This window comes from Cicer arietinum, chromosome 3, assembly GCF_000331145.2.
Source record: "Cicer arietinum cultivar CDC Frontier isolate Library 1 chromosome 3, Cicar.CDCFrontier_v2.0, whole genome shotgun sequence".
NCBI classification, from domain to species: Eukaryota; Viridiplantae; Streptophyta; class Magnoliopsida; order Fabales; family Fabaceae; genus Cicer; species Cicer arietinum.
Window position 1 is genome coordinate 34,197,383 of NC_021162.2, and position 27,545 is coordinate 34,224,927.

The window sequence follows — 27,545 nt, forward strand, 5'->3', positions numbered from 1 at the left end:
ACGGTGCAGTGGAACTCCGATACAGTGAATCTGGGCTGTTTTATCCTGGGGACTTCGTGGTTGATAGTCTGCCTTGCACAATTTGGGCAGTGCCGCGAAACGTCTTAAAGAGAGCGACCTAGTCCGCGACTCAACCCAGTAATATCTTCGGTGGCATAAATTGTGAATTTTAAATAGTTTTTGAAACTTAAAATCCAACATTTGCAAATACCCTTGTTGTGTCTATCATTGGAATAATATGGCCAGGAGTTGGATATGGAACAAAAATTACATTCAGCTGTTGGGAGTGAGATTCCATCTTTATCACACTTTTCTTTTCAAACACAATTAGTTCCTCTAACTTTATTTAAACCTTTCTCTTACAAGTTTCAAGTGCTAACTGATATTAATTTTATATGATCAGCAAGTAGCTTGAACATTTTTTGTCTTAATTATTTAATGACTAAGCTGGTTCTTGTTCTTGTTGTTTGTTCTTGAGTCTTGACATCATTTGAATAGTTTTTAGGTAATGTTTGTCTTGTATTTTATGGTATAAGAATGGTTAGATTAGTTTAACAAGGTTCAAAACTTGAGTAGCTTATTTTAAATTGAAAGAGTCAAACTTAAAACTTTGTCATGCCTGTTTCTGTATTGACAACATAAAAATTGGTTAAATTGATTATCCACATTAAAATAGAAGGATTAAATGATGTCTTGTAACTTCTGTTAGATTAAATATTATAGAGACAAAAAATACAAATTGCATTAAAGGTGAATTAATGTTTTGCATGATACAAGTAATTATACACACGAAGATATATGTGTGAAAAGGTAACTAGAAAACGCGTACAAATGATTTGGTCGTGTTTTATTATTCTGATAAAAAAGAAAAGATTGGTACGCCATCAATATATTGGAAATAAATAACTTGTGGTGTATAAATTAATTTAGGGGTAGAATTAAAAAAAAAATAAAAAGGTTATTTCTTTTGCCTCCAATATTATACTGACTAATTCAAAAACTAAATATTTTGATTTTCTTTATCATCCACCATAAAAAAAGGTTACACAAAATCCTAAATTATGCCATTTTCTGTTTTCTCTTACTTTCCTACTTGGAAGATGAATTTTATAATTGTTGGCAACAAACTCATCATATTTTTTGTTTGGAATTTCTGGTAAATATGTAGCTTTCAAAACATGTGAGGTAGGCTTTATAATTAATAAGTCTTGGATTGTACCCTTTCAGGTAATGTTTTTACACGACTGATGTTAAGCTTCGTTCATGTCAATGACTCATTACTATTTGCTTTGGAGAATATAGTATGCATGTATTGATTGTTAAATTAAGATTATTGCAAGTTTGTTCATATTCATATAGAATTAAGAAGAGATCCATGAAAAGAAGATGAAGCTAACTTAATTAGTTTATTCAGATAGCATAATGCTTTTAATATCAAACTTTGGAGCTTCGAATTGATTGATTGTTAAATTAAGATTATTGTAAGTTTGTTCATATTCATATAGATGCAGAAACTTTGGAGCTTCGAATTGATAGATGCTTTTAATCCCTTTTTCTCATTGTTGATGTAAGAGCCCCTGAATCTTAAGAAATGAGAGGCATAAAGAGGGAAAGGGAAATAATTAGTTAGGGGAAATAATTTCAAGTTTCAATGTTTTTCATCTCTATAAGAACAAAGTAATAAAACTGTTCCAATTGCATTCATTAAAACATGTTATTTTATTTATTTATATGCCAATTCATCTCTATGTGATTTTATTTGCTACACTTTAATAAATATTTTATTTTTGTAGAGCTTTGGGTGAATATAATAAGTCGCGAAGATTAAGAAAGAACAAGCCCACATGGAGCATTCCCATTGTAAGTTGTTTAGATTATATATATAGAATTTCAATTATAATTTATATGTCCCTATCTATATAATATTTACTCACTATAATTTACATATAGTATTCAATTTTAGTGTCAAAGATAACCTAAAGGTTATGAGTGTGGTTACTACATTATGATACATATGTTGAACATTGTATCTAGTGGTCTTGTTGATTCATGGATGCAGGTATGTGATAGATTTTTTCAAAGTTAGTATTAATTAACTACTAATGATTTTTATGGTCACATGATTTAGATAACTTTGTTATTTCAATGTTTATAATTCAGATATTTGGAGAATCAAAACCATTCAAAGATGAAGAAATGATGAATGTCCGACAACGTTGTGCAAACTTGATTCTTGAACTAATAGAAAAAGCTTGAAGCACTTGTATCATTTGAGTATCTTTAGACTGTTAATAGAAGATAATGTTTTTTTTAACTAGTGAATATTATGTAGCTCTAAATTTGATAATTTAGATTTTGTAAAAAAATTATGACTCATTGTCATTGATTTTTAAATGTAAAGCTTCGTATGAAGTTTTGTGTTTTATGGTTGAATGAGAAATTCTAGTTAATAATGTAATATGTGAAATTATGAGGATGCATATGTAAAGGGTGAAAGTTATAAAGAACAAAAAATTAAAAAATTAATTATTTAAATCGATTGACTTATCGATAAAATAAACAATTTTGAATATGACTTGTAATATTGGTTCAAATTTAACCGATGTAATAAATCAATTTTGAATTTGACTTGTTATATTGGTTCAAATTTAATCGATCTAATAGATTAATTTTGAATTTAACTTGTTATATTGGTTCAAATTTAACCGATCTAATAAATCATTTTTGAATGTGACTTGTTACATCTATTATTATAGTTGATTTAATAATTAACTATTTATTACAACGCTTGATGTTAGATTGGATAAGAAACCGATCTAATAAGTACATAGGAACCGATCTAACAAGGTTTAATTGCACTAGTGCTTCCGTTATTTTTTAAAATATTATACAACAGCGCTTGTATTTAATAAGCACTACAAAATGTCATTTTTGGCATAGTGATACTTAGATATCTGAAGAATTATTGGCTAATCAGATTTGTTATGGCATATATGTATTTATGAAATAAAATATTTTCAATGACAATATATTAAAGAGTCAATTCATTTTTTTCTACACTATAAATAACAATTAATTAAAAAGCCTAAATTATAATAATTTTAGATACCAAATTTTCCTTTATTTTGAACGGAAAAATTTTTCTTTAATTATTCAACAACTTTCAATATAAAATTAATTATTTTTATGAATTATGTCATCTAATTAATACTATATACATTCCCTTCAAATAGTTATATTTCATTTTGTATTATATATAATGATAATTATATTAATGTTAGCTAAAATTACTATTATCTTTCATTACAATTTTATCTTAATAGTAAGCGAGGCACTGGTTATGAAGCCAAGTGATTCCTTGTTTTGTATATAGGTGTATTTTAAACAAGCCCAACAATTGAACCATTGTGTATCTTACTACATTGGATGCCTACAAACACATGCACATCCAAGCCGAAAAACACATGCACATCCAAGCCGAAAAACACATGCAGCTGTTTTCATACAATGCCCACAACACAGCAACTCCGCAGAGTACCCCAGTGTGACTTGGCAATCGCTTTCTCTTTTCTCTGTCCAGAAAAATTCACACAATACAAATAAACAAACCTCTTTTCATTCATGCATTCATATGTTCTTTTTGTTTTCTTTAAATATATAAATAAATGTATTTAATCGATGCCAAGTTGATGATACATGTTCCTCATGCAAACCTCCTTACTCATCATGTCACACCTACGTGTCATCACCCAACAACATCACCTCTTTCTATAAAATAAAACACCAACCACCATCTCATCATCTCTATTAATTTTTTCAATTCACAACTCTTCTTTTATAAGCTATCATCACAAAAATCACACCATCTTCATATTCTCTTCTAAACTTTTCGTTCTGTAAAAAACAAAAAAACTTGGTAACCATAAAAACAATGACGGATCGTCAAACCCCACACACAGTTCAAGTTCACACAACACACCGTTACGATACCGCTGTTAACCCTCAACAACGTTATGAAACTAGCGCTGTTAACCCTCAACAGCGTTATGTAACTGGAGCTACCCATTACTCATCAGACAAATCTCCATCAACCTCTCAAGTTGTTGCCGTGATTGCCGGCCTTCCAGTAGGCGGCATACTTCTCACACTTGCTGGACTCTCCCTTATCGGAACTCTCACCGGACTGGCAGTCACAACCCCACTTTTCATCCTCTTCAGCCCTGTTCTTGTTCCGGCCACCATTGTCATCGGGTTGGCTGTTGCCGGGTTTTTGACGTCAGGAGCTTTCGGGCTGACAGCTCTTTCGTCATTCTCGTGGGTTATGAACTACATCCGGCAGACACAAGGAACTGTGCCGGAGCAGCTGGAGTACGCGAAGCGGAGGATGGCGGATGTGGCAGGTTACGTGGGGCAGAAGACAAAGGAGGCAGGACAGAAGACAAAGGAGGTTGGACAAGATATACAGTCAAAGGCTCAAGATGCAAAGAGAACATCAGCTGCAACAACTACAACAGGATCAACTACAACAACAGCGGCAGCATGAATGGGTTTGGTTTAGTGCTTTGGGGGTTTATGTAGGATATGTATAATAAATGATGATGTATATGTCATTTCATGTGGACTTGCACTTCCTTTGTGTTTTGTAGGTTTGTTTTCTTTAAGTATGGGTGCTTTGACATCACTCTTTATATAGATAGGTTGGCTCATGGAAGTATTTCACATTTTGTTGCCTTGCATTGTTGAATTCATTATGTGAACTATGTTTTATGTTGGTGTCATAATTATATATTATCAACGCTTTTTACTTTGTTAAAATATGTAGTTTTTATATTTTAAAATATGTTTTTTTTTATAACATATAATTCTTCACTTTAAAAAGTCTTCTTTTTTTTTAATAAATAAATTATTTTTTTTGTTAACAGATAACAGAAAATATTAATGAAAAATAGACAGTAAGTTGAAATTTTGTTATCACATTAAAAGTCAAATGGCTTAATGTAAATATAATACTAATAATAATAATATTGTGCGTATAGCTACTAAGCCAACCAATCATAATGTGTCATTTATTTCAGAAGATAAAAAAGTTCAGGATAAGGGATCCTTGAGTGATGAAAAATTCGCTTTTCTAAAATGATGTTTATGATGATAACGTACTTAATCTCCACTGTGTTAATGAATTTATATTTCATTAGTAGCAAAAATGACACAAGGGAGCATTATATGAGCGTATTGCTTAGTGCTTACCTTTAGGCTTCCTTTAAGAATGCTTCATAAGATTTTTGGTCCCTTATTTTCACTCACTATTTTAACTTATTTTTACTCGTTTTGGTTTTATAAACGTGAGACATATAATACCAGTTACATTGAATAATAAACATTTTTTCATAATTTAATTAATAATATATATAAATAATTTACATAATATTAAATAATTTATATATCTTTTTATAAATAAAGGGGTTAATTCTTAGACGAAACCAAAGTATTAAAAATTGATAATACATTGTGTCCATTTGAAGTATTTGCATTGCATGGTAGCACATTTGGTGTAACACGCGGTGTACGACGGGATCCACTCATGTTTCGTTGGTTGCATCACTACAGATGTTTTAAAAGTGCACTACTTAACATGTAAAAGGTCTGATAACCATATAGTTAATTAATTTAAATGCATGTTTATGAAAGTGTATTTAACAGTCAAAATTTTAAACTATATTCAACAACGGAATTTACAATTGACAACATCTAATTGCATCCTCAAAATTTTCATAAAATATAAACAAACTAGCTAGGAAGCTGTTGAGAAATTCACAAGGTTGATAACTACACAAGGCCTTATGGTGAGCATAGTTGGATCGATGGTAAGATTACTGGAATTAGATCGAGCTATCGTAATTTTGGTAAAAGTTATCTCCTCACCATAATTTTGCAAAACTCACAGCTAATCTAAGCGTATATTAATTGATTTCTTGATGCACCATGAGAAACGGAAATGGTAGCACAGCTTCAAAGCTATTTGGTTGGTTCAATGTAAAAGTGGATGGGGATGTGGTCCCGCTTCGGCGTCTGTCCCAGCATACTCGGCTTTCAGCTTTGATTCGTTGTTGGGTATCCAAAACGTGAGAACAGTTGAGGCTGCTGCAAACATGGCCCGGCGAGGAGCCCATTTCAAGCACCAAGGCACACCAATATGGCTGCTCCAACATGCTACCTACAGAGAAGAAAGGGAAGAAAACCATGTGTTAGTCTATACGCTCTACGAGCCTTGAATTTGAACTCTACTCTTCTAAACTTAATATATATAAAAATTAAAACAGATGCATATCATATTTTGTGCTTAAAAATAAATGATTTATACCACCAGACACCAGTCCACTTGCAGCAACCTGTCCAGAGTTGAAACTGCTGGATAGCGACTCACTTGAGGATCCTTCACGGTCAGTTGCGACAACTTTTAGATTGCTGTTTAAGGAGATGGCAAACATGTTATCACGTGGCCGGAACCGCATGACATCGGTCATGACAACCATGCGGTAACAGAACAGCCATACCCAGACTCACTCACGGCAACCCTTCCACCACCAAAGCTTCTAGATGTGTCACTACCAATCACAGATCCATTGGCGACAGTCCCTCCACAACCAAAACAGTCGGGAACCATTGTTGTGGTATCTCCACAGCCTAAGACGTCGGATGTCAATTTACTTCTGGTTGCTATTGAAGAAACCACCATTGAAGAACTGGCTTTGAATAAGGTGGACGAAAGAGGGACAAAACCAGACATCTGTAAGTTGGTCCAAATGTAAACCTAATGGGATTGGCCCAATTTGATTTTAGCATATGGGTTGAGAACACAGGGGTCTTAGGTGGTCTATTTAGAGTATAGTTTCTTTGTGTCCTCTGCAAGACAACCCATTGGAAACTTAATGAAGGGGGATGCACGAGTTTTGCCAAAACCAGCTGAACCATATGAATGAATTTTCAAAGCTCTCATTCTATATGTGGGAACATGCTTACACACTTCTAATTATCTGTTGTTGTCTATGGATATGATATTAAATTCTATAAATACTTTGGCTTGGTATGATAGTGGTAGCTTTGGGAAGGAAGCAATTCCATTGACATGGTATCAATCTAGTTATGATCCAAAATTTGTCTCCTTGTTCGATTCTTTTCTGCCAAGGCCCACGGGACACCGTGTGGAGAGTTTGTGTTAAGATAAATAGACGACAAAGTGGGAATATCCACGTGACTAAGTGAGAGGAGAGAAGTGGGAAACGAAATGTGCAAGGGAAACTCTTATACGGATGCTGAGGGGAAAGAGAAAGGTATCAAAATCATACAGTTTGTTCGGGGCAGAGAGCTTTGACTCTGTAAAGGAGCTTAGCTCTGTTAACAGCATCATCATCCTAATGTATTCAACAATGATTTTGTGTTTTTTTGTATAACTTCCTCAATCTCAATTTTGCTTTCGAGTAATTCTTAACTGGTTCATTTTCTATTCATATAGATTATATCTAACTTCTTGATTGTAAGTTCTTTTGTATCTTCTGTTATATATATATATATATATATATATATATAACTATCATTAGTAATGCTTTGAATAAAATCCTATATATTTGGCAACAAGACAAAACAAGAACATAATTTGTTTCAATGCATCAGGTTGGGCACAAAGCCGTCAGAAATAAAGCAGGGCTTTACAAATTCAATTACAAAATAGTCATGGAAGACGCTGAACAACCCAAATCATTCCAGTAATACATTCATAAACTCTACTTCAATTAACTAAATATGATGGATCAGACATACTTCTCAATAGAATAAAATGTAATTTTAAAGTAACTTCTTTAAATTAAATAAATTTTTATGGATTGCATAATCATGTTACAGTAGAAAATAGATAAATACCTCGTTTTTCATGTCAATACTCCAAGCATGCATGGTCCCGCCTCCTGAGCCTTGAATGTTAGAAACTTTAGTTTAGTTTCAATCCTCCGAGTAAATAAACAATGATGAGGGGAGTAAAGAAAAAAAGGGGGACAGCATTTGACAATCTAAAAGGGATAAAAACACCATCACAAGTATAAATCACTATTGTGTCTGAAGCAAGATATTTATTACTCTAGGGTTACAACGCCTACAACAACTTTTTGGAATTCCTAAAATTTTTGTTGAATAAGAGAAAATGAGAGAGACATATGGTGAAACCGTGTGTCTGAACTACACAACGGAGTCTGTTTTATATAGGCTCAAGGCAATAAATACAAAAATAAATATGGGAGATATTATCCCTATTTACATGATATGTAATAAATATAAATATATTTTCAACACTCCCCCTCAAGCTGGAGCATATAAATCATATGCACCAAGCTTGTTACATATATAACTGATTCGATGACCTCTTAGAGACTTAGTAAATACATCTGCCAATTGATCATTGGAATTAACAAAACTAGTGGTGATGTCGCCTGATTCGATCTTCTCCCTTACAAAGTGACAATCTATCTCAATATGTTTGGTCCTCTCATGAAAAACTGGATTAGAGGCAATGTGCAATGCTGCTTGATTATCACATATTAATGTCATTTGTGTTGCCTCTTCAAATTGAAGCTCTTTGAGTAACTGTTTCAACCAAATGAGCTCACAGGTCACTAATGCCATAGCCCTGTATTCAGCTTCAGCGCTAGATCTTGCAACTACACTTTGTTTCTTACTCTTCCAAGATATTAAGTTTCCTCCAACAAGTACACAATACCCAGAAGTGGATCGCCTATCAATGGGTGAGCCTGCCCAATCGGCATCTGAATAACCGACTATCTGAGTATGTCCTCTGTTTTCATAAATTAGACCTTTTCTTAGAGCACCTTTAATGTATTTCAAGATTCGTATCACAGCATCCCAGTGTTCTTGACAAGGAGAGTTTAAGAATTGACTTACCACACTGACTGCAAAAGAAATGTTTGGACGGGTGACTGTGAGGTAGTTTAACTTACCAACCAATCTTCTGTATCTCCCTGAATCTAAATATGGCTCCCCATGATTAGGTAGAAGTTTGACGTTTGGATCCATAGGAGTGTCAACCGGTTTGGCATTCAACAAACCTGTCTCTTCAAGAATATCCATAGCATATTTTCTTTGTGAAATTACTAAGCCGTCCTTAGATTGGGCTACCTCAATACCCAAGAAGTAGCGGAGCTTGCCAAGATCTTTAGTTTGAAACTGATGAGATAAATGTTGTTTCAATTGGAGTATGCCCTGTTGATCACTACCAGTTATGACAATATCATCTACATAGACAATCAAGTAAATGCACCCTTGGGTTGAGTGACGATAAAAAAGAGAATGATCAGCTTCACTTCGAATCATGCCAAATTGTTGCACTACTGTGCTAAATCTACCAAACCAAGCTCGAGGAGACTGTTTAAGACCATAGAGAGACCTCTGAAGTCGACAAACCATGGTAGAGGACTCCCCCTGAGCAACAAACCCAGGTGGTTGCTCCATATACACTTCTTCTTCAAGGTCACCATGCAAAAAAGCATTTTTAATGTCAAGTTGATGTAGAGACCAATGTCTGATGGCTGCAATAGAGAGGAGTAGTCTAACAGAGGCCATCTTAGCCACAGGGGAGAAAGTATCACTGTAATCGAGGCCAAAAACTTGAGTGTACCCTTTTGCTACCAAACGAGCTTTAAAACGATCAATCTTACCATCAGGACCAACTTTCACCGTATAAAGCCAACGACATCCTACTAAAGACTTTCCCGACGGTAAAGGAACCAATTCCCATGTACCACTACTCTGAAGTGCACACATCTCGTCAATCATTGCTTGTCTCCACTCTGGGTGAGATAAAGCTTCACCTGGAGATTTAGGAATAGAAACAGAAGACAGGGAAGACAAACAAGTATAATGCAAAGGAGAAAGACGATGGTAACTCAAGCCAATGTAATGAGGGGATGGGTTACGAGTAGGACGTATACCTTTACGAATAGCAATAGGAATATCAAGGGTCGGATCCGATAAAGAAGGAGGTGGCGGTGAAGGAGCGTCTGGAGTGACCTCGGTATCAAGAACAGGTGTAGGGACATGTACAACCGATGGTGGTTGACGACGACGATATGTCTGAAGAGGTTGTACAGTTGGAGGATCAACAAGAGGAGTCTCAAGTGGGACAGTGGGAGGGGCCACAGGAGGTGTCTCAGGTGGGGCATACGTAATAGGCTCTAATGGTAAAAGAGAAGGTGAAATAGACTTTGGTAGGTCCAGAGGAATAGTTGCAGACAAAGGATCAGGAAGCGACTCATAGTATGTAACAGACTCAAAAAATGTGACATCAACCGATATGAGATATCGTCGAAGAGTAGGAGAATAACAACGATAACCTTTTTGGGACCGATGATAACCCAGAAAGACACATTTTAATGATCGAGCTGAAAGTTTGTCAAGACCAGGAGTGAGATTGTGGACAAAACATGTAGATCCGAAGACCCGAGGAGGAAGTGAGTGAAGAGGGGTACCAGGAAAGAGGATCGAGTGAGGGACTTTGTTATCAAGAGCAGACGAAGGCATGCGATTTATAAGATAGCACGCCGTTAGAACAGCATCGCCCCAAAAGCGAGATGGTACATTACCATGAAGAAGGAGAGTACGAGTGGTTTCAATAAGGTGCCGATTTTTGCGTTCGGCTACCCCATTTTGTTGAGGTGTATGAGCACAAGATGTTTGATGAAGAATGCCGTTAGAGGTCATAAAATTTTGAAATTGATGGGACAAATATTCACGGGCATTATCACTGCGCAAAGTGCGAATGGATACACCAAATTGAGTTTTAATTTCCTTATAAAATTGTTCAAAAATAGAAAATAATTCAGACCTATTTTTCATTAAAAATAACCACGTACAACGGGAAAAATCATCGATAAAGGTAACAAAATATCTAGACTCAAGTGTGGAAATAGTACGAGAGGGACCCCAAACATCTGAGTGAACTAAAGCAAATGGGGAGGAAGCTCGTTTATTAGCTCGATCAGTGAAATGACTACGAGTGTGTTTCCCTAATTGACACGACTCACAATTTAAGCTAGATATTTTGGTTAGATTAGGTACTAATTGTTGAAGTTTGGGAAGACTCGGATGACCTAACTGAGCATGTATAGTAAGAGGAGAATATGTGGTAGGGCATGAAGAAAGTAAAAGACAAAATACTTTCATGTTTTATTATTACAGCCCTAAGCTGTTTATATAGGAAAAGAAATTACAATAGTAAAACTGAGTAATAATGATAGAATAAAAATAAACATAATAATATAAAATAAAAGAGAATAAAATCTAATTTCTCTCGATTCTTCAACACCCCCCCTCAAGTTGGTGCATAGATATCTGTCATGCCCAACTTGGCTATAAGTCGCTCAAAATTGGGTCTTGCCAAACTTTTTGTCAAGATATCAGCAGTTTGCTGGTTGGAAGTCACAAATGGCAGACATATAACTCCAGCATCAATTTTTTCTTTTATGAAATGGCGGTCAATCTCAATATGCTTGGTTCTATCATGTTGTACAGGGTTGTGAGCTATACTTATTGCTGCTTTGCTATCACAGAACAATTTTAAGGGTGAGTCAACTTTCATTTTCAGTTCGTCCAAAAGTTTACGAATCCATAAAAGTTCACAGATTCCTTGAGCCATTGCTCTGAATTCAGCTTCTGCACTGCTTCGAGCAACAACCCCTTGTTTCTTACTTCTCCAAGTAACTAAATTTCCCCAAACATAGGCACAATATCCAGTGGTGGATTTTCTATCAGTAATTGATCCTGCCCAATCAGCATCTGTAAATATAGAGACTTCTCTGTCATTAGTTTTCTTGAAGCACAAACCCTTTCCAGGATTGGATTTCAAGTACCTTAAGATTCGATAAACTGCCTCCAAGTGTTCTTCATAGGGAGAATGCATGAATTGACTTACAACACTCACAGAGAAAGCGATGTCAGGTCTAGTGTGGGCTAGATAAATAAGTTTGCCGACTAACCTCTGGTATCTTCCAATCTCAACAGGAACACTGCCTTTCTCCCAAAGTTTAGCATTTAATTCCATAGGAGTATCTGCTGGTCTACACCCACTCATCCCAGTTTCTTCCAAGAGATCTAGGATGTATTTTCTTTGAGAAACAACAATTCCCTTCTTTGAGCGAGCAACTTCCATACCAAGAAAATATTTAAGCGCGCCTAAATCTTTGATCTCAAATTCTTTAGTCAAATTTTTCTTCAATCTTTCCATCTCAACAATGTCATCTCCTGTGAGAATAATATCATCTACATATACAATTAAAATTGAAATTTTACCAACATTAGAGAACTTCATGAACAGAGTATGGTCTGATTGTCCCTGCATATATCCTTGCCTTTTGACCGACTGAGTGAATTTTTCAAACCAAGCCCTTGGAGATTGCTTGAAACCATAAAGGGATTTTTGAAGTTTGCACACATTTGAACCAAATTTATCTTCAAAGCCAGGTGGGCTATCCATGTATACTTCCTCCTCCAAATCACCATTCAGAAAAGCATTCTTTACATCAAGTTGGTTAAGAGACCAATCTAAATTCACTGCCAAGGACAAGAGAACTCTAATAGTGTTTAATTTGGCAACGGGAGCAAAAGTCTCTGAGTAATCAATGCCATATGTCTGAGTAAACCCTTTAGCAACCAAGCGTGCCTTGTATCTTTCAACTGTGTTATCAGAATTATATTTCATAGTAAATACCCATTTACAGCCAACAGTATTCTTTCCTGTAGGTAATGTCATGACTCTCCAAGTTTGATTCTTCTCAAGAGCTCTCATCTCCTCAAGAACAGCTTCCTTCCACTTTGGAATTTTTAGAGCCTCCTGTATATTTTTTGGAATTTCTACAGTAGACAACTTAGAGGTAAATGCAGCAAATGAAGAAGACAATTTTGAGTATGACACATAATTAGACAAAGGATATTTAGTGCATGATCTAATAGGTTTTCTAATTGCAATAGGAAGGTCTAAATCAGGATACTCGACATGACTCTGAAGAATAGAAGAAGACTTACCTGTATCAAGATGATGTGTTGGATTATCTATTGGTTCAGAATCTTGGAAGGGTCGGAGAATGGGTCCTTCATTTCTGTGTTTATGGTTTCTTCTTTCAAAGACATTTCCCTTCCATGTAGGGCCAATTGTAGTAAACCTGCTTTGTGTCTCTTTATCTGAGTCATTATGTTGTGGCATTTCAGGTGGTCCTTTATTATTATTGAGATCAAAAATTTGATCATTGTGATTTTCATTTGAAATTGTCGCCCACGAATCTGTCGAAACCTCATTCATAAGTGGATTGAGTTTCAATATGGATTCTTGGGCATTTTCTTTTGGTGCATCAATATAAGTCTCAAAATTTTGTGTCAACACTATATCACTTAAAGTATGACTCTCCAAGTTTGATTCTTCTCAAGAGCTCTCATCTCCTCAATTTGAATGTCACTAAAAAATGGTTGATTTTCAACAAAAGTAACATCCATGGTTACAAAAATTCTTTTTGATTTTGGTTCAAAACACCGATACCCCTTCTGAGTTGGAGAGTAACCGGTAAACACACATTTTATTGCTCGTGGATCGAGTTTGTCAATGTGTTTATGTTCATGAACAAAAGCAGTGCAACCAAAAACTTTTAGTGGCAAATCAGCAGAGACACTAGTCAAAGAAAAATAATTTCGAAAAACATCAAGAGGTGTATGAAAATCTAAAACTTTAGATGGCATTCGATTGATTAAATATGATGCAGTTAAAACAGCTTCACCCCACAAATATTTTGGAACCTTATTTGCAAATAGTAAAGCTCTAGCAACCTCAAGAAGATGCCTATTCTTTCTCTCTGCAATTCCATTTTGTTGGGGTTGTATTAACACAAGAACTTTGATGAACAACCCCATTTGCAAGAAAAAAATCGGACAAAAGTATATTAAAATATTCTTTACCATTGTCACTTCTGAAGACTTGAATATTTGTTTGGTATTGAGTGTGCACCATTTTAAAGAAATTTTTGACAACCTGTCCAACTTCCGATTTTTCTTTCAATAAATAAACCCAACAAATTCTAGTATGATCATCAATAAAAGTTATAAACCATTTTTTATTAGAAAATGTGTTTATTCTATTAAGACCCCAAACATCACTATGAATAACTGCAAACGGTTTTGATTGTTTATATGGTTGTGCAGAAAAAGAAGAACGGTGATGTTTAGCAAATTCACAAGTTTCACAATGAAATAAAGATGGATCCTTCTTAGAAAATAATTTAGGAAACAAATGTTTCAAATACGGAAAACTAGGATGTCCTAACCGTAAATGCCATAACATAATATCATCATTATTAGAAGAAACAAAAATAGATTCAAAGCAGGTACTTGTTTTTTGTTGGTCTTTGAAGTCGAGTCCATTGTCAAGATAATAGAGTCCTCCACTCTCCTTAGCATTGCCAATCATCTTCCCCGTGCTCAAATCCTTAAAAGTGCAATGAGAATGAAAGAAGTTAGCTTGACAATTTATATCCTTTGTTAATTTAGTAATGGATAATAGATTACATGATAAATTAGGAACATGTAAGACATCTTTTAAGGTTAACTTAGGTGACAGAATAACAGAACCTTTCCCTGCAATGGCTGAAAGAGAGCCATCTGCAATTTTAATTTTGTGGTTACCTGCACAAGGGCTATAAGAAGAAAATAGACTCGACTCCCCAGTCATATGATCAGTAGCACCAGAATCAATAATCCAAGTATGGCTGGGAGTGACACTAAGTAGAGCAGTATTTGGAAAATTACCTCTCTGAGCTATAGAGCAAGAAGAAGTTTGAGACTCAAGAAGTTTGTACAATTGATCTAACTGTTCCTTGGTGAAAGGAGATGGGCTTGAAGGAGACTGCTTCTCTTGATCAGATGTACCAGCTTGGAGCGCATGACCTTCGTTTCTTTCTTTTTTCTTCCAATTTAGAGGTTTTCCATGGAGCTTCCAACATGTATCACGTGTGTGCCCTGGACGTTTGCAATGTTCGCACCATGGTTTCTTGCCAGCGCTCTTCCCGTCTTCATTTTTTGTGACTAGGGCAGAGCTTTCAACCTCACCAACAGAAGGTGACTTACCCATCATAACACCTTGTCTCGCCTCTTCTCTTCTAACTTCTGAGAATGCTTCCCGAAGTGATGACAATGGGATCTTTCCCAATATTCTGCCTCGGACTTCATCAAGCCGCTTATTAAGCCCAACCAAGAACATGAATACACGGTCGTTCTCCTGTCTCTTAAGAAACAGAACATTGTCCTCACAACACTTCCAATGATCATCATAGCAGAGATCCAATTCTTGCCATAGTGTCATCAACTCATTGTAATAGGTAGTGACATCTCTATCTCCTTGTCTGGTATGCCACACTTCCAATGATCATCATAGCAGAGATCCAATTCTTGCCATAGTGTCATCAACTCATTGTAATAGGTAGTGACATCTCTATCTCCTTGTCTGTTATGCCACAATCGTGATTTGAGATCAAAAATTTGAGAAGAATTCTGAATATCAGAATATGTTTCTTTGACAGCCTCCCAAACTTCCTTGGCAGTAGGCAAAAACATAAAAGGTTTTTTGATTGTTGATTCCATATTACTAAGCAACCAAGCAATAATAACAGAGTTCTCAGATTTCCAAAACCTGTATTTTGGATCAGTTGTGGCAGGCATTTGCACCTCTCCTGTTAGGAAACCATATATTCCCTTACCGTCTAAAATCAATCTTGCGGTTTGGGACCATTCGACATAATTTTTTCCATTTAGTTTCTGGATTTCAACCTTGAGGGCATTAGAAGTTCCCTCATTGCCAAAAGAGTTGGAAGAACCATTGTGGCTGCTTAGGCCGCTGCCACTGCCACTTATGGCGCTGTCTAAATTGTCAGGGTTGTTGACTATGTCTGATTTTTTTGCCAAACCATCCTCGTTGTCGCCGCTACCCATAAGGGCTACCTTCCATGGGGTATTGTGTGCCATTAGGTTTAGCTCAGTTGGTTAGAGCGCCAAACCCTAATGGTTGTGGAAAGGTTTACAGAACCCTAACTAGAGCTCTTGATACCATGAAGAAAGTAAAAGACAAAATACTTTCATGTTTTATTATTACAGCCCTAAGCTGTTTATATAGGAAAAGAAATTACAATAGTAAAACTGAGTAATAATGACAGAATAAAAATAAACATAATAATATAAAATAAAAGAGAATAAAGTCTAATTTCTCTCGATTCTTCAACAGCAATAAATACAAAAATAAATATGGGAGATATTATCCCTATTTACATGATATGTAATAAATATAAATATATTTTCAACAATTTTAATGCCAAGAATGATGATTGCTCAAGTTAACATTTTTTTTAACAGACTCAACAAAAAGGGGGATAGCATTTGATGATCTAAAAGGGATAAAAACACCACAAATATAAATCACTATTGTGTGTCTGAAGCAAGATATTTATTACTCTAGGGTTACAACGCCTACAACAACTTTTAGGAATTCCTAAAATTTAAATGCCAAAAATGATGATTGCTCAACTTAACATTTTTTTTAACAGACTCAACAAGACATTAGATATATAGTAGTGACAGTTTCATGACTGCACTTCGCAATTACTGGATGATTCTTCTGATAATAGAAAATTTAAGAATGATTGTCAAGTTATATGTGGAACTCAAACGCGTATATTATTCACATTAGACAACAAGATATATGAACTTGTCAGGCAGATTTGATGTGTTGTCTCTAAGGTGTTGGCACATAGGAAGCTTTGGAATATGGGGCCACAGAGTTGTTGATTTATGGGACAATTTTCCAGAACACTGTAACTTCTTGTAAAGATTAACGTTATTCACCACTTAGTGTCCTTTCCTTCACCTTGCAGACAAGGCTACTCTAGTTGGAAGGGACTGGTTGAGCATGGATTCAATGCCACCTCTAGAACACCTAAAGCAATGGGATGGGATCTTAGTGGACCATGTCATGCTTCATGCATAAGCTGATCCTTAGGTTTCAAACAGTGGGATCCAAGGGGAAGATAATTAGCTGGATGCTTTACTAACCTTCCCTTGGGGACATAGTGGGTATTAACTGAGACCTAGGAGGCCCAAGTGAAACAGAGCATGAATAAGCAACAAAAGGGCTTGTGGAACCTATAACAAGACCAAAGGCTAAGGTAAAGGAATTCTTAAATCAAGAACTCACGCTGAATTTGGAAGAAGCACTTAAAATGTCCAAATGATCCAAGTAAATGAAAGGCATGATGTGGGGGAATGACTTCTATTTCTAGCTATTTTTGTTTTGGAACTTGAACATTTTATATGGAAGATGAAAGGCCTAAGTAAATGAATTGGAACTCGAACATTTTGTTTGTATGGTTTGGTTCTTCTGTTTTATTTTTGGGATAATTTTGAAATCGGGTCTATTATTTTGGGCTGAACCATGCACTAAATAGAGCAGAAGCCAGGTTAGTAGGGTTAAGAGGATGGGGTATTTAGTCCTTATAAATAAGCTTGTATTTCCTCTCTTTTGGAACTTTGAAACTGAGAATTATTTTAATACTCCTTGTGAGTTTTGAGAGCTTTGCCTCTTTTGTGTTTTTGAGTGAACCACCTTGGTTCCTACCAAAGGTTTCAATACCGTTGTGGAAAATTCTAACTTAACTTATCACTCTCTCTGAGTGTGGCGTCTACTTTTCATCTTTGTCTTTCTCCATCTTTTTCATTCCATGTCAATTTATTTTATGCACCTATTTTAAAGTTTGGACGCTTATGTGCATTCCATAATCATCTTCTTTACATGTGGCACCATTTCCACATAATAATAAAAAGCTATAGTTTTATTCATTTCTGTTCAATAAGAAGTATGTGTGTGCCCTTGGAGAATTAGAGAAGATTATTACTTATGAAGTTCTCATCTTTGTTTCTTAACGGAAGAATCAACTCCATGACAATCCATTAAAACTTCCATGCATTCATCGTTGAATCATATAAGATATTGGTAGGCACATGCTTATTGGGCCATCGGTTAGGTTGTACCATAGAAAGAAGAGGGGCAGATATGCCAAAGGCATGATGGAAAACTGAAGTTAAGAGAAGTCTGCTAGGGAAGTGCCTAATAAAACTACAGGTTGGAGCCAACCAGTGGTGGAACGGTATGTGAAATGCATGGGGAGTTGAGGGAATACGAGGGAGGTAATGGAGTTAACTAGAACAGGTGTCAGATCCTTACAGAAATTTTGGTAGGCCTAGGGGAAGATTACCATTCTTTCTTCTCCGAGGCCGAGTTTATCTCTATTTTCTCCGACTTATCTCCTATACATATTGTTTCTGCAACTGTATGTTAGGACTTAGGCAACGGAGAATTAGTTAATTGGTTGAGTTTGTTATAAGTAGTTAGACATGTTTGTCAATAGGTAGTTAGTTAGTGATCATTTCCCTCTCTTATCCTAAGTGTACATGAAACCTATATATATATGTTGCATCCCTTATTAAAGTATCTTTTAGCAACTTTTGAAATTGAGTGGTGTAAACTGTGAATCAGGGATTGATTTATCTTTATTAATTGTAACTATTTGTTGTAATTACCTGTATAGGGTATAATCTCTATTTATTCGAAACCCCTTTCTGATTTCTTGCTCGTGGTTTCTTGGTTTCGGTTGTCATTGTTCGTAACTCTTGCTTTCAATTTGTTTCTCCTTGGTCGCAATTGAATTTCTGCTTCAATTTGTGATTCTATGATCGAGTTTGTTCGTCGTCGAATTTGTTCACTTGCGTTTCTGATTTCTGCTTCTATTTTGGTTCGTGATTGTATTAGTTCACTTATTCCTATTCGCAAGTCTAAGTTTGTGCACGTGTTAGGTTCCAACTTCTATTCACCAGTGCACGTTATGATTCTGTTATGTTCATGTATTGTTGTCACGTCCATTTTGTTGTTGGCTGCAACAATATTGGTTTCCATGCCTTTGGAAAGAGAAAGAGATCATTTTTGTGTTCGCTTCACCGGCAAGAACTACGCTACTTGGGAATTTCAACTCAAGATGTATGTCAAAGGGAAAGGATTATGGAGTCACTTGGATGGGGTTTCTAAGGCACAAACAGAGAAAGTTGCTTTAGACGCGTGGGAAGTCAAAGATGCTCAAATTATTTCTTGTATTTTCAGTATTATTGATCCTCAAATGATCAATAATTTGTGCTCTTTCTCAACTGCCCAAGAAATGTGGAATTATTTGAAGCGTATTTACAACCAGGACAATACAGCCAAGCGTTTTCACTTGGAGCTAAAGATAGCCAATTACAAATAGGGTAATTTGTCTTTTCAGGAATACTATTCTGGTTTTTTAAATTTGTGGACAGAACACTCTGCCATTATACATACTGTTGTTCCCAAGACTTCTCTCGCAGATGTCCAAGCTGTCTACAATACCAGTAGGAGGGATCAATTGCAAGCAGAGACGACCGAGATCACAAACATAGGAAAGCCGGCAACGCGGGAACTATCATTAAAGGCTTTTTCAATGAATGTGGCTCCCTCGCCGCCACCAGAGCCGTTGGACGCCAATTCTTCGGTTATGGCTTCACTGCTGCCACTGAAGTCGCCAGAACAACGCAAATCCCAAATTTGGTTCAAACAAGAAACCGGGATGATGTCAATGGAGAAAACAATGGTAGAGATAAAAACAAATCTGGAACAGGTTAGAGAAAAACTCAATAAAATTCCTGACATGGATCAAATCAAGAACTTGCTTTTGGAAATCCAAAATGGCAAGAAAATTCAAGAAACAGAAGCATCTTCATTCATTGAGGACAGCATGAAGACCAACTACATATGGGAGACGACGAAGAGGACAAAGACGCACCACCACGATATTGGATCAAGAAGGTGGAGACACCAAAGAACAAACAAGGAATGGGCAGCGATCACATTATTAGCGATAAGAGGAAGAATGACGAGAAGGTTTATGATAATGGGTCGTTTTCAGGATCGGAAGGAGCAGAATTGCAATTCCTTCGTGGTACTCTCAAAAATCTGATTCCGCCACCACCATCGAAGCAACCAGACTTGGTAGAAGGTATTGGGTCCACAGAGAAACTCAGATAAGCCAATGTGAAGAACTAGGATCCTGCACAACTTCAAATTTTCAAGTCATGGTCAAGTAGGGTAGCAGCAAAAGATGGCTTATTAATTGTGTATTGGCCGACATACGTGCTGCCTCAACATCTACCGTCAGAACCGACCAGACCTGATTGGTAATATGGGGTGCATAAACATTCAATGAGCAAGATAAAATGGAGTCGAGTTGTCATAGTGGGTGTCGCATGTAGGAAGAAGCGGAAGGTGAGGTCGCTCACTAAGTTTTCGAGATTGGGCTACTATGTGACCTTATTGAAGCTGACCCCTATTATAGTTTAAGTGTGCAAGTCCAACACAAAAAAGGTGGCTTTATTCCTATCTGATGTGGGACATATGCAATTGTGCAGAATAATTAACACGTTAATCCAGGGGGTTGCAGCAAAGGAGATTGTGGTGAAGGAGCCTTTCTCCTTACAATTGTGGGATCTAGGTGGCAAAAATGAAAATGAGAGTAATAGCTCCTTACTTTGGTGGGATACAACTGTCAATAATCTAAATGAGAGCATGTTGCAAGAGGGTGCCAGCACCCCAATTTTAACGAGTGTGTGGAAGGGAAAAGGCAAGGAAATGCATGTAATCAAATATTACACCTACACGAATATAGTAGATGTCAACCTTGAGGATAAGGTTGTTTAGAAGAGGGGGTGTATTGTTAGGACTTAGGTAAAAGAGAATTAGTTAGTAGAAGTAGTAAATTGGTTGGGGTTGTTATAATAGTTAGACTATTGTGTTTGTTAGTCGGTAATTAGTGATCATTTCCCTCTCTTATCCTAAGTGTACATGGAACCTACACATAAAGATTCCATCTCTTATGAAAGTCTTTTTTAGCAACGTTTGAAATTGAGTGATGTAAACAATTATAGGAGCGTATCTGCTTGTGTATCATGTTCTTTGGAGAGATTCTCTCCAATTACTTCTTATCTTTTTTTCTAAATATTAGTGTTCTTCCCCTAAATCCTTGGCTTGGGTTCCTAACCTTGTAGTTAGAGTATTGCTATGTAAATTTCCATATAGTTCCAATGTGAATACAAAGAAGTATCATGTACTGAAGAGGACAAAGGAATAGTTATGCTAAATAATGAAAATTATAACAATAATGATGACATTAATCACAATGATTGAAGAATGTGAAGGTAATTAATTAGTTTTGAACTAGGTGACTTATAAGTTGCAGGTTTTTATTTTATCAGCTCATGAGTTAATAAGACTCTCAATGACATGAATTATGAATTATGATTGGATCTTACAAGATATATGGTTAAGTTATTAGGCCAACACCTAATTTTAAATTATCATATTTTGTTTAGGGTATATATATTTAAAACTTATTTTTTGTGTCCAAATCTTATGATTGATGATTCAAAGATTAGCCTAGTAAAAATATGAAATGTGATTTTATAATCATATTATGAGAAAATTTGACCATTCTTGTCGATTTTTCATTGGTAATCCCCATATTATAATGTTGAAAAAGCAGGATTAGGTCGACTAGAAGAAGAAAAAAAAAGACGATAAGCAATTGTATTTCCAAGTATATGATTGATAGGATGCTAAACAATACTCGGATCGAATGCTCTCAATTGGTATTATAATTAGGCCAAGATACTATTAGTACAAAATAACACTAACATTTAAATAGAAAATAATATAGTAGAAATTAAACACATTTCCAGAAGATTTTTCTACATATCAGTACGTAATATAATCATGAAATTAGATGCAGTGAAATGAAGTTCAAAATGCTAACGTGTAAAAAATGAAAAATTTGATACCTGCCAATACATACTTCCCATCTGGGGTAAATGTAGCCTCCATTGATGTGCCATGAGATGGTTCCAAACTAAACCCACAGCGCTGAACAAGAAGTTCTACCGTCAACTTCGACATATGTTGAACAAATTACATAAATAAATTGTAACACAGAAACTTTGACTATTAAAGAAATTAACCTTGTCTCCCCCATATGCATCAAGAACATATATATGGTTATTAGTAGTAGACAGAAGCATTGATTTACCATCATTGCTGAATTTGATATCACAAACCTCAGCAGTATCACCACCAACAAGAAAGGTGTCGAAGGGACCCTATACCAGCATGGGTAATGTTAAAGTTGTGAAATTATGAAATGCAAAGACAAAAATTACAGATAAGAACCTTGTCATACGAACGTGAATCGAACAACTTAATAGCTCCCCCTTCCATTGCTACGGCAAAGACCAAGCCTTGTTGGTCATAGGCAACAGTAGGTCTACCACGTACATGTAAGATTCCCTGTAAACTATAACAGTGAGCAATAATATCAAGTGAAACTGCATTATATAATATCAATGGAAGCTCAATTGAAACTGTATTCTATAATATCAATCTATAATATCAAGTGAGTTCAAAAAGCATAGCTTATTTTTTATAGTCTTTTAACTGGCCCTAGAAAGTTAAGTAATTACATTAAAACAGCCCCCTAAAATAAAAATATGAAGAAAAAAAAGACCAACCTGGCAGGCATTAACCCGTAGATCCCATAACCTTACATTATGGTCTAGAGAACCAGACATGAAGCTATCATTGATAGGAGACATGCAGAGAGAAACTACTCTGTCAAAGAAGTCATTCAAAAGAAATCAGCAATATAATCATCTATATCAAGGAATTGACATGCTCCAAAGTCAATCATAAGCAAATTTTTGTCCTAATCTCGCTTATGAAAACTATCTACCTTGTCTCTTAATTGGTTTCAAGAAAGTATGGGGTAAAGGAAAACTAACTATTGTAATATGGGATTAAATCCTCCGATATTTCTTTTAGTTGCATAATATTTTTTTCTTTTTATTTGTACAGTTTGTATTTTATACATGCTTATCAATATCTTACGATACATGTGAGTCGTATCTCAATTTGATACAAAATTGAACTCAATCAATATAAATTGCTAGTGTTATCTATTCTGGATATGAATCTTATTTTGAATCCTAATTTCTTATGATGAATCCCAATCAACGAAGATGGATTTTGATTCATTCTAATAAATCTCTATCTAAACATAGTATAGCCAGTCAACTTTGTATAGTCGGCCACTTTTCTTTTAAGTTGATCTATGACTTCTTGAATTATTTTGAGGTCCATATATGTTTATCAACTTATAATTTTGTTGAGTCATTTGTTTTATTTATAAATGTCATATTTTTATTGATAATGTATCTTACGATTCCTAATAAGATTTGACTCACAATTTAGAAACCGGTTTTTCAATTAACAATTTGAAACTTGATTTGATAATCACGATTCCATATTTGTGGCATATTTGATAACTTAATTACCCTTTTCTTTTCTTGGAAATGCAAATCTTATCATCTAACGATATCTATTCTTCCTTCTATCCCAATTATACAAAGCCTCCGATCTCGTGCCTTTGGGTGAGTGGCTTTTGTTCATGCCCACTGCCAACATTGTTCCAAACTTGATTCTCAAGGGCACCAAATGTGTTTTCTTGGGGTATACTCCTAACAAGAAAGGATGTCAAAGTTATCACCTTCTGAATCATTTGTTATTTGTCTACATGGATGTCATGTTTAATGAAGATGAGCCTTTTGTCCCCTATTCCTAACTTTGGGGAGTATTTTTTAAGTCTTTAAAGTCTACTGAATTTATTTCTGAAGCTGGGTCCTCCATACCTTTATCGACTAACTCAAATCATATGTATAATGTACACTTCTCTATAAAGTATAATTTGTGTATACTCTTTTGATCAATTGAGGAATAATGTTCAAGTTTTCCATCTTTTCAAGTCTAACTTTACATTTATCAATTAAAAGTAAAGAATATAAACACGAAAGATAGTAGAAACTTAGCAAAAGCACTTCTGCAAGGAAAAAAAATTAATACATAAGAAGATCATTTTCAAACCTTTGTTTATGTCCTTTGAAGTATCGTAGGCAGCGGTTATCATACATTGATAAATACCGCAAGGATTCTGGCACATATAAGGAAAAAAGAAGTCAATAGTTGTAGACATAATTAGTCGTCTTCAATTATATCCTATCAAATGTCATTTACAAAAGCTCACCTCCAGTAGACTCCAAATTGTACCTTGAAGAGCATATAACAGAACTCGGGTGATGAGTAAAGCATATTTGATCAGTACCGTGTTTCTTATGATAAGTGGTCTTCAACAACCTGGAATTCAAGGTAAAAATGTAAAAAGTGTTAGATATGTCATAATGCTTAGTCACCCAAAATTATTCATTTAAACTGTAAATAATATAAACTTGCACTAAGTCGACAAACCATCCCAAAAAGGCTTAGTCACTTTAATAAAGAGACAAAACATAGGTGCAGTTCTCTGAAAACTGTTCCTATTGTTTCCCAATTAGAACAAGACGTGTAATATTTATTAATAACAGTCAGATGCAAATTTGAAACAAACTACGAACAGTTTCTAAAGAACTGTACGTCGGTGATGTCCTTAATAAAGATGGGCAAAACATTCAAATAATTAAACAGCTAAACTTCTACAACAAAGTAAAAAAAAATTCAGTATAATAAACCAACTTAAGAACTGAAATGACTTTTTAATATTCAAAGATCATAAGTTGAAAGTAAGACTCAATAATTCTTTTATGTTGTTAATGAATGGATTAGGTAGTCCCTACAAAGTTGGAATACGCTATATCTTTATTCCCCTCCCATATCTCTATATAAACACTCAGATCAATGTTTTCATATTTTTGGACTAAACCTCTAAATTTTGTATAGAGTTAAATTAATGTATTTCAGATCTCGTAGGACCAAAAACGCATTTAACCATCATAAAAAGGAAATGGTAGATGCATCACTTATCAAACAGCGGCTAAATGCAAAAGCAATTGTGAATATCAAATTGTTAATAACAATCCATTAGCTCCATTCTAGTGCATTACATCAGCAACCAGCATAGCCATTTGCTGAAGTTTACAGTAACAAAAAATTAACAAGTCAGTATCAGATAAAGAGAGATTACATAGATTTTGTAAACAAACAAGCAAAAAACAAGCATTGCACACTTCACTTCACGGAATACACTTCTCTAAAATGACCAACTCACTTTACAGAGAATAACGTGAGTAACCTCAATTGTTCATAAACAAATCATAGATGATTACAATATCAAGCATTGATTTATTCATTTAACTAACTACTTAGAATAGTCAAATCTAGAATTTCCCTGTCAACAAACAAACCTCTTTTCAAAAGAAAAATGGAAATGAAAGCACCCACCCTGAGTTGAGACGTGTGTAATACTAACACAAGACAAGACATAATCACATTATATGTATGCTAGAAGATTAAAAAAGGAAGACAATAACCAAACAATTTCCTCATAAAAAAACAATGCAATTATCACAAGACATATGCATATGACATGGTAAGTTATTTATTGTATTGTATATGAGCGAACTAACTTAGCATTAGCAATGTCATAGAGTCGCACTGAGTCATCCTCACTAGCCGTGACAAGTAAATCATCCTTACGATGGAAATCAATAGAATATATCTTCCCAACCTACAAATACAAACCAACATACATAATTAAAAAAAAAAAACCTAAGGAAGTGAAGAATAACCATTTGCAATAAAGTCAAGATTTCTACACAATTAACAAAACAAATAGAAGCAATTTAGTATTAAAAAGGCTGAAGAGATCGGGACTAAAAAACATTTCAACTTTTAGACATTCACTGGCTTACACTTTGAATAATTGCATATTTAAAAGCTTAATCTAATTAATTTGCTCCACAAGAGAACAATCAATAATCAACACCAGCGGAACTAGAAGCAAGGACCCTAAAATCGTTGAATAATGAAATTCAAAGCGTGAGGGTATTATAGTGTAGAATTAAATAGTGGGAAGAGAAGAGTTACGAAGTCGGAGAAAACAGCTCCTATGGACATGCTGCGGACAATGTCATCGTCGAGCTCTGAAACTGACGTCGCCATCGCAACCGGGCCGCGCAAAGAAGCACAGCAGCAAGAAAGAAAACTAACGAACAATCCCTCTCCTTGTCACACTCCTTCCAGTCATCTGCTCCTACTTCTATAAGATTGGGATTTTTGTTTATTTTTTTATTTTAAAATTGAGTAAATACCTAATTTGTTAAGTTGTATCAATCCCCGAGTTCGTCAAAATTCTCGAGACTAAACTAACATGTTTTAACTTAGTTATAAGTAAAAAAAAAAATCCCCTGCATATTTTTAAATCGATTTCCTATCGTCGTCCTCAAACCACACGGTTGTTTTTAGCTTTTTATTTTTTTATTTTTAAGTTTAACAAAATATAATAGTAATAAAAAATTGAATTGGATTACGATTTAAAATGGTGTAAGGGGTATGATTTTTTAATTGATAAACATTCTTTTTTCATCTTTGCCTATTTTTACCACACTAGAGTATGCTATTTTTGTTCTCCTCTTTGCTCTTAGTTTGTTTTGTTTTATAAGTGGTGATAAAGAAGGTTGTATAAAATAGAGAAATAATAGTGGTTTTTTTAGTGGATGGATTCAACAACACAAGAGTTTGATATTTTTTAATCCTTCCTCCCTTTTCTGCCAAAGTCTTGTTACACTCTTATTTATATTAATAAATTAGAGTTAAATAATTTTTAAAAATAAATATCTATCATTATAATTAATTAAATTGAATCATCGAATTTTCTTTTTAATTTCTTCAAATTACAAAAGATCATATTAAATATAAATCAATCAAATCAAAATCACTCATATTTACTTTACTACAAAAAATCTCATATTTATTACTTTTATTTAATTTCGTTTTATTTTCTATTTGTTGCTTCTGATTTGTTCGCGAAAAAGGAGTCATCACCAATTATATTTTTTTAAAAGGGAAAATTAGATAAAATCTAAAATAAAGTTTTTGAACAAAAAAAACGGATTCGGGAGTCGATTACGAATAGGGAAAGTAATATTACCCTACATCGTCCGTTAAAACGGTTACCCTATAATTAATTGCATACAAATTATTTAATTATTTATTTCACTCCCTAAAAAATAATAAAAAAGAAAATAAATTATTTACATTAATAAAAGAATAAAAAATGTTTTTTTATTAACTTGGTTTGACAAGGGAAAAACTTTGCTCCTACGTATCTCTAGGTGTAATAGAAAAATCAAAACACACGTAGTTCTTTGGTTGAAAATATTTATGTGTTGTCTGATTTTTATTATTACTTTATTTTAATTACTTTTTACTTATATACGTATCAAATAAATAAAAAATAAAGTAGAAGTAATAGTAATAATAATAATAATAATAATAATAATAATAATAATAATAATAATAA

General features: G+C 34.7%; 2 protein-coding genes and 1 long non-coding RNA gene across 3 annotated transcripts; 2 read left to right on the plus strand and 1 right to left on the minus strand.

The window, feature by feature from the left end:
* The first annotated feature begins 1,772 nt into the window (after positions 1-1,772).
* On the plus strand, positions 1,773-2,425 carry LOC105851810 (uncharacterized). The gene is made up of 3 exons (XR_001143540.3): positions 1,773-1,860; positions 1,964-2,059; positions 2,161-2,425. It is a non-coding gene; the product is annotated as an uncharacterized lncRNA (long non-coding RNA).
* Positions 2,426-3,793: 1,368 nt separating this feature from the next.
* LOC101492171 (oleosin Ara h 10.0101-like) lies at positions 3,794-4,815 on the plus strand. The gene has a single exon (XM_004493303.4). The coding sequence runs from the start codon at positions 3,932-3,934 to the stop codon at positions 4,541-4,543; it is 612 nt and encodes a 203-aa protein (XP_004493360.1). The 5' UTR covers positions 3,794-3,931; the 3' UTR covers positions 4,544-4,815.
* An 877-nt stretch (positions 4,816-5,692) lies between these two features.
* Positions 5,693-26,349, minus strand: LOC101491837 (protein ANTHESIS POMOTING FACTOR 1). The gene is made up of 10 exons (XM_004493302.4): positions 26,111-26,349; positions 25,651-25,751; positions 24,276-24,385; positions 24,116-24,182; positions 22,708-22,807; positions 22,370-22,486; positions 22,162-22,299; positions 21,985-22,066; positions 7,918-7,967; positions 5,693-6,214 (listed from the first exon to the last, which is right to left on the minus strand). Exons 1-10 carry the CDS (start codon positions 26,183-26,185, stop codon positions 6,029-6,031), a joined length of 1,026 nt encoding a protein of 341 aa, XP_004493359.1. The 5' UTR covers positions 26,186-26,349; the 3' UTR covers positions 5,693-6,028.
* Positions 26,350-27,545: the final 1,196 nt, after the last annotated feature.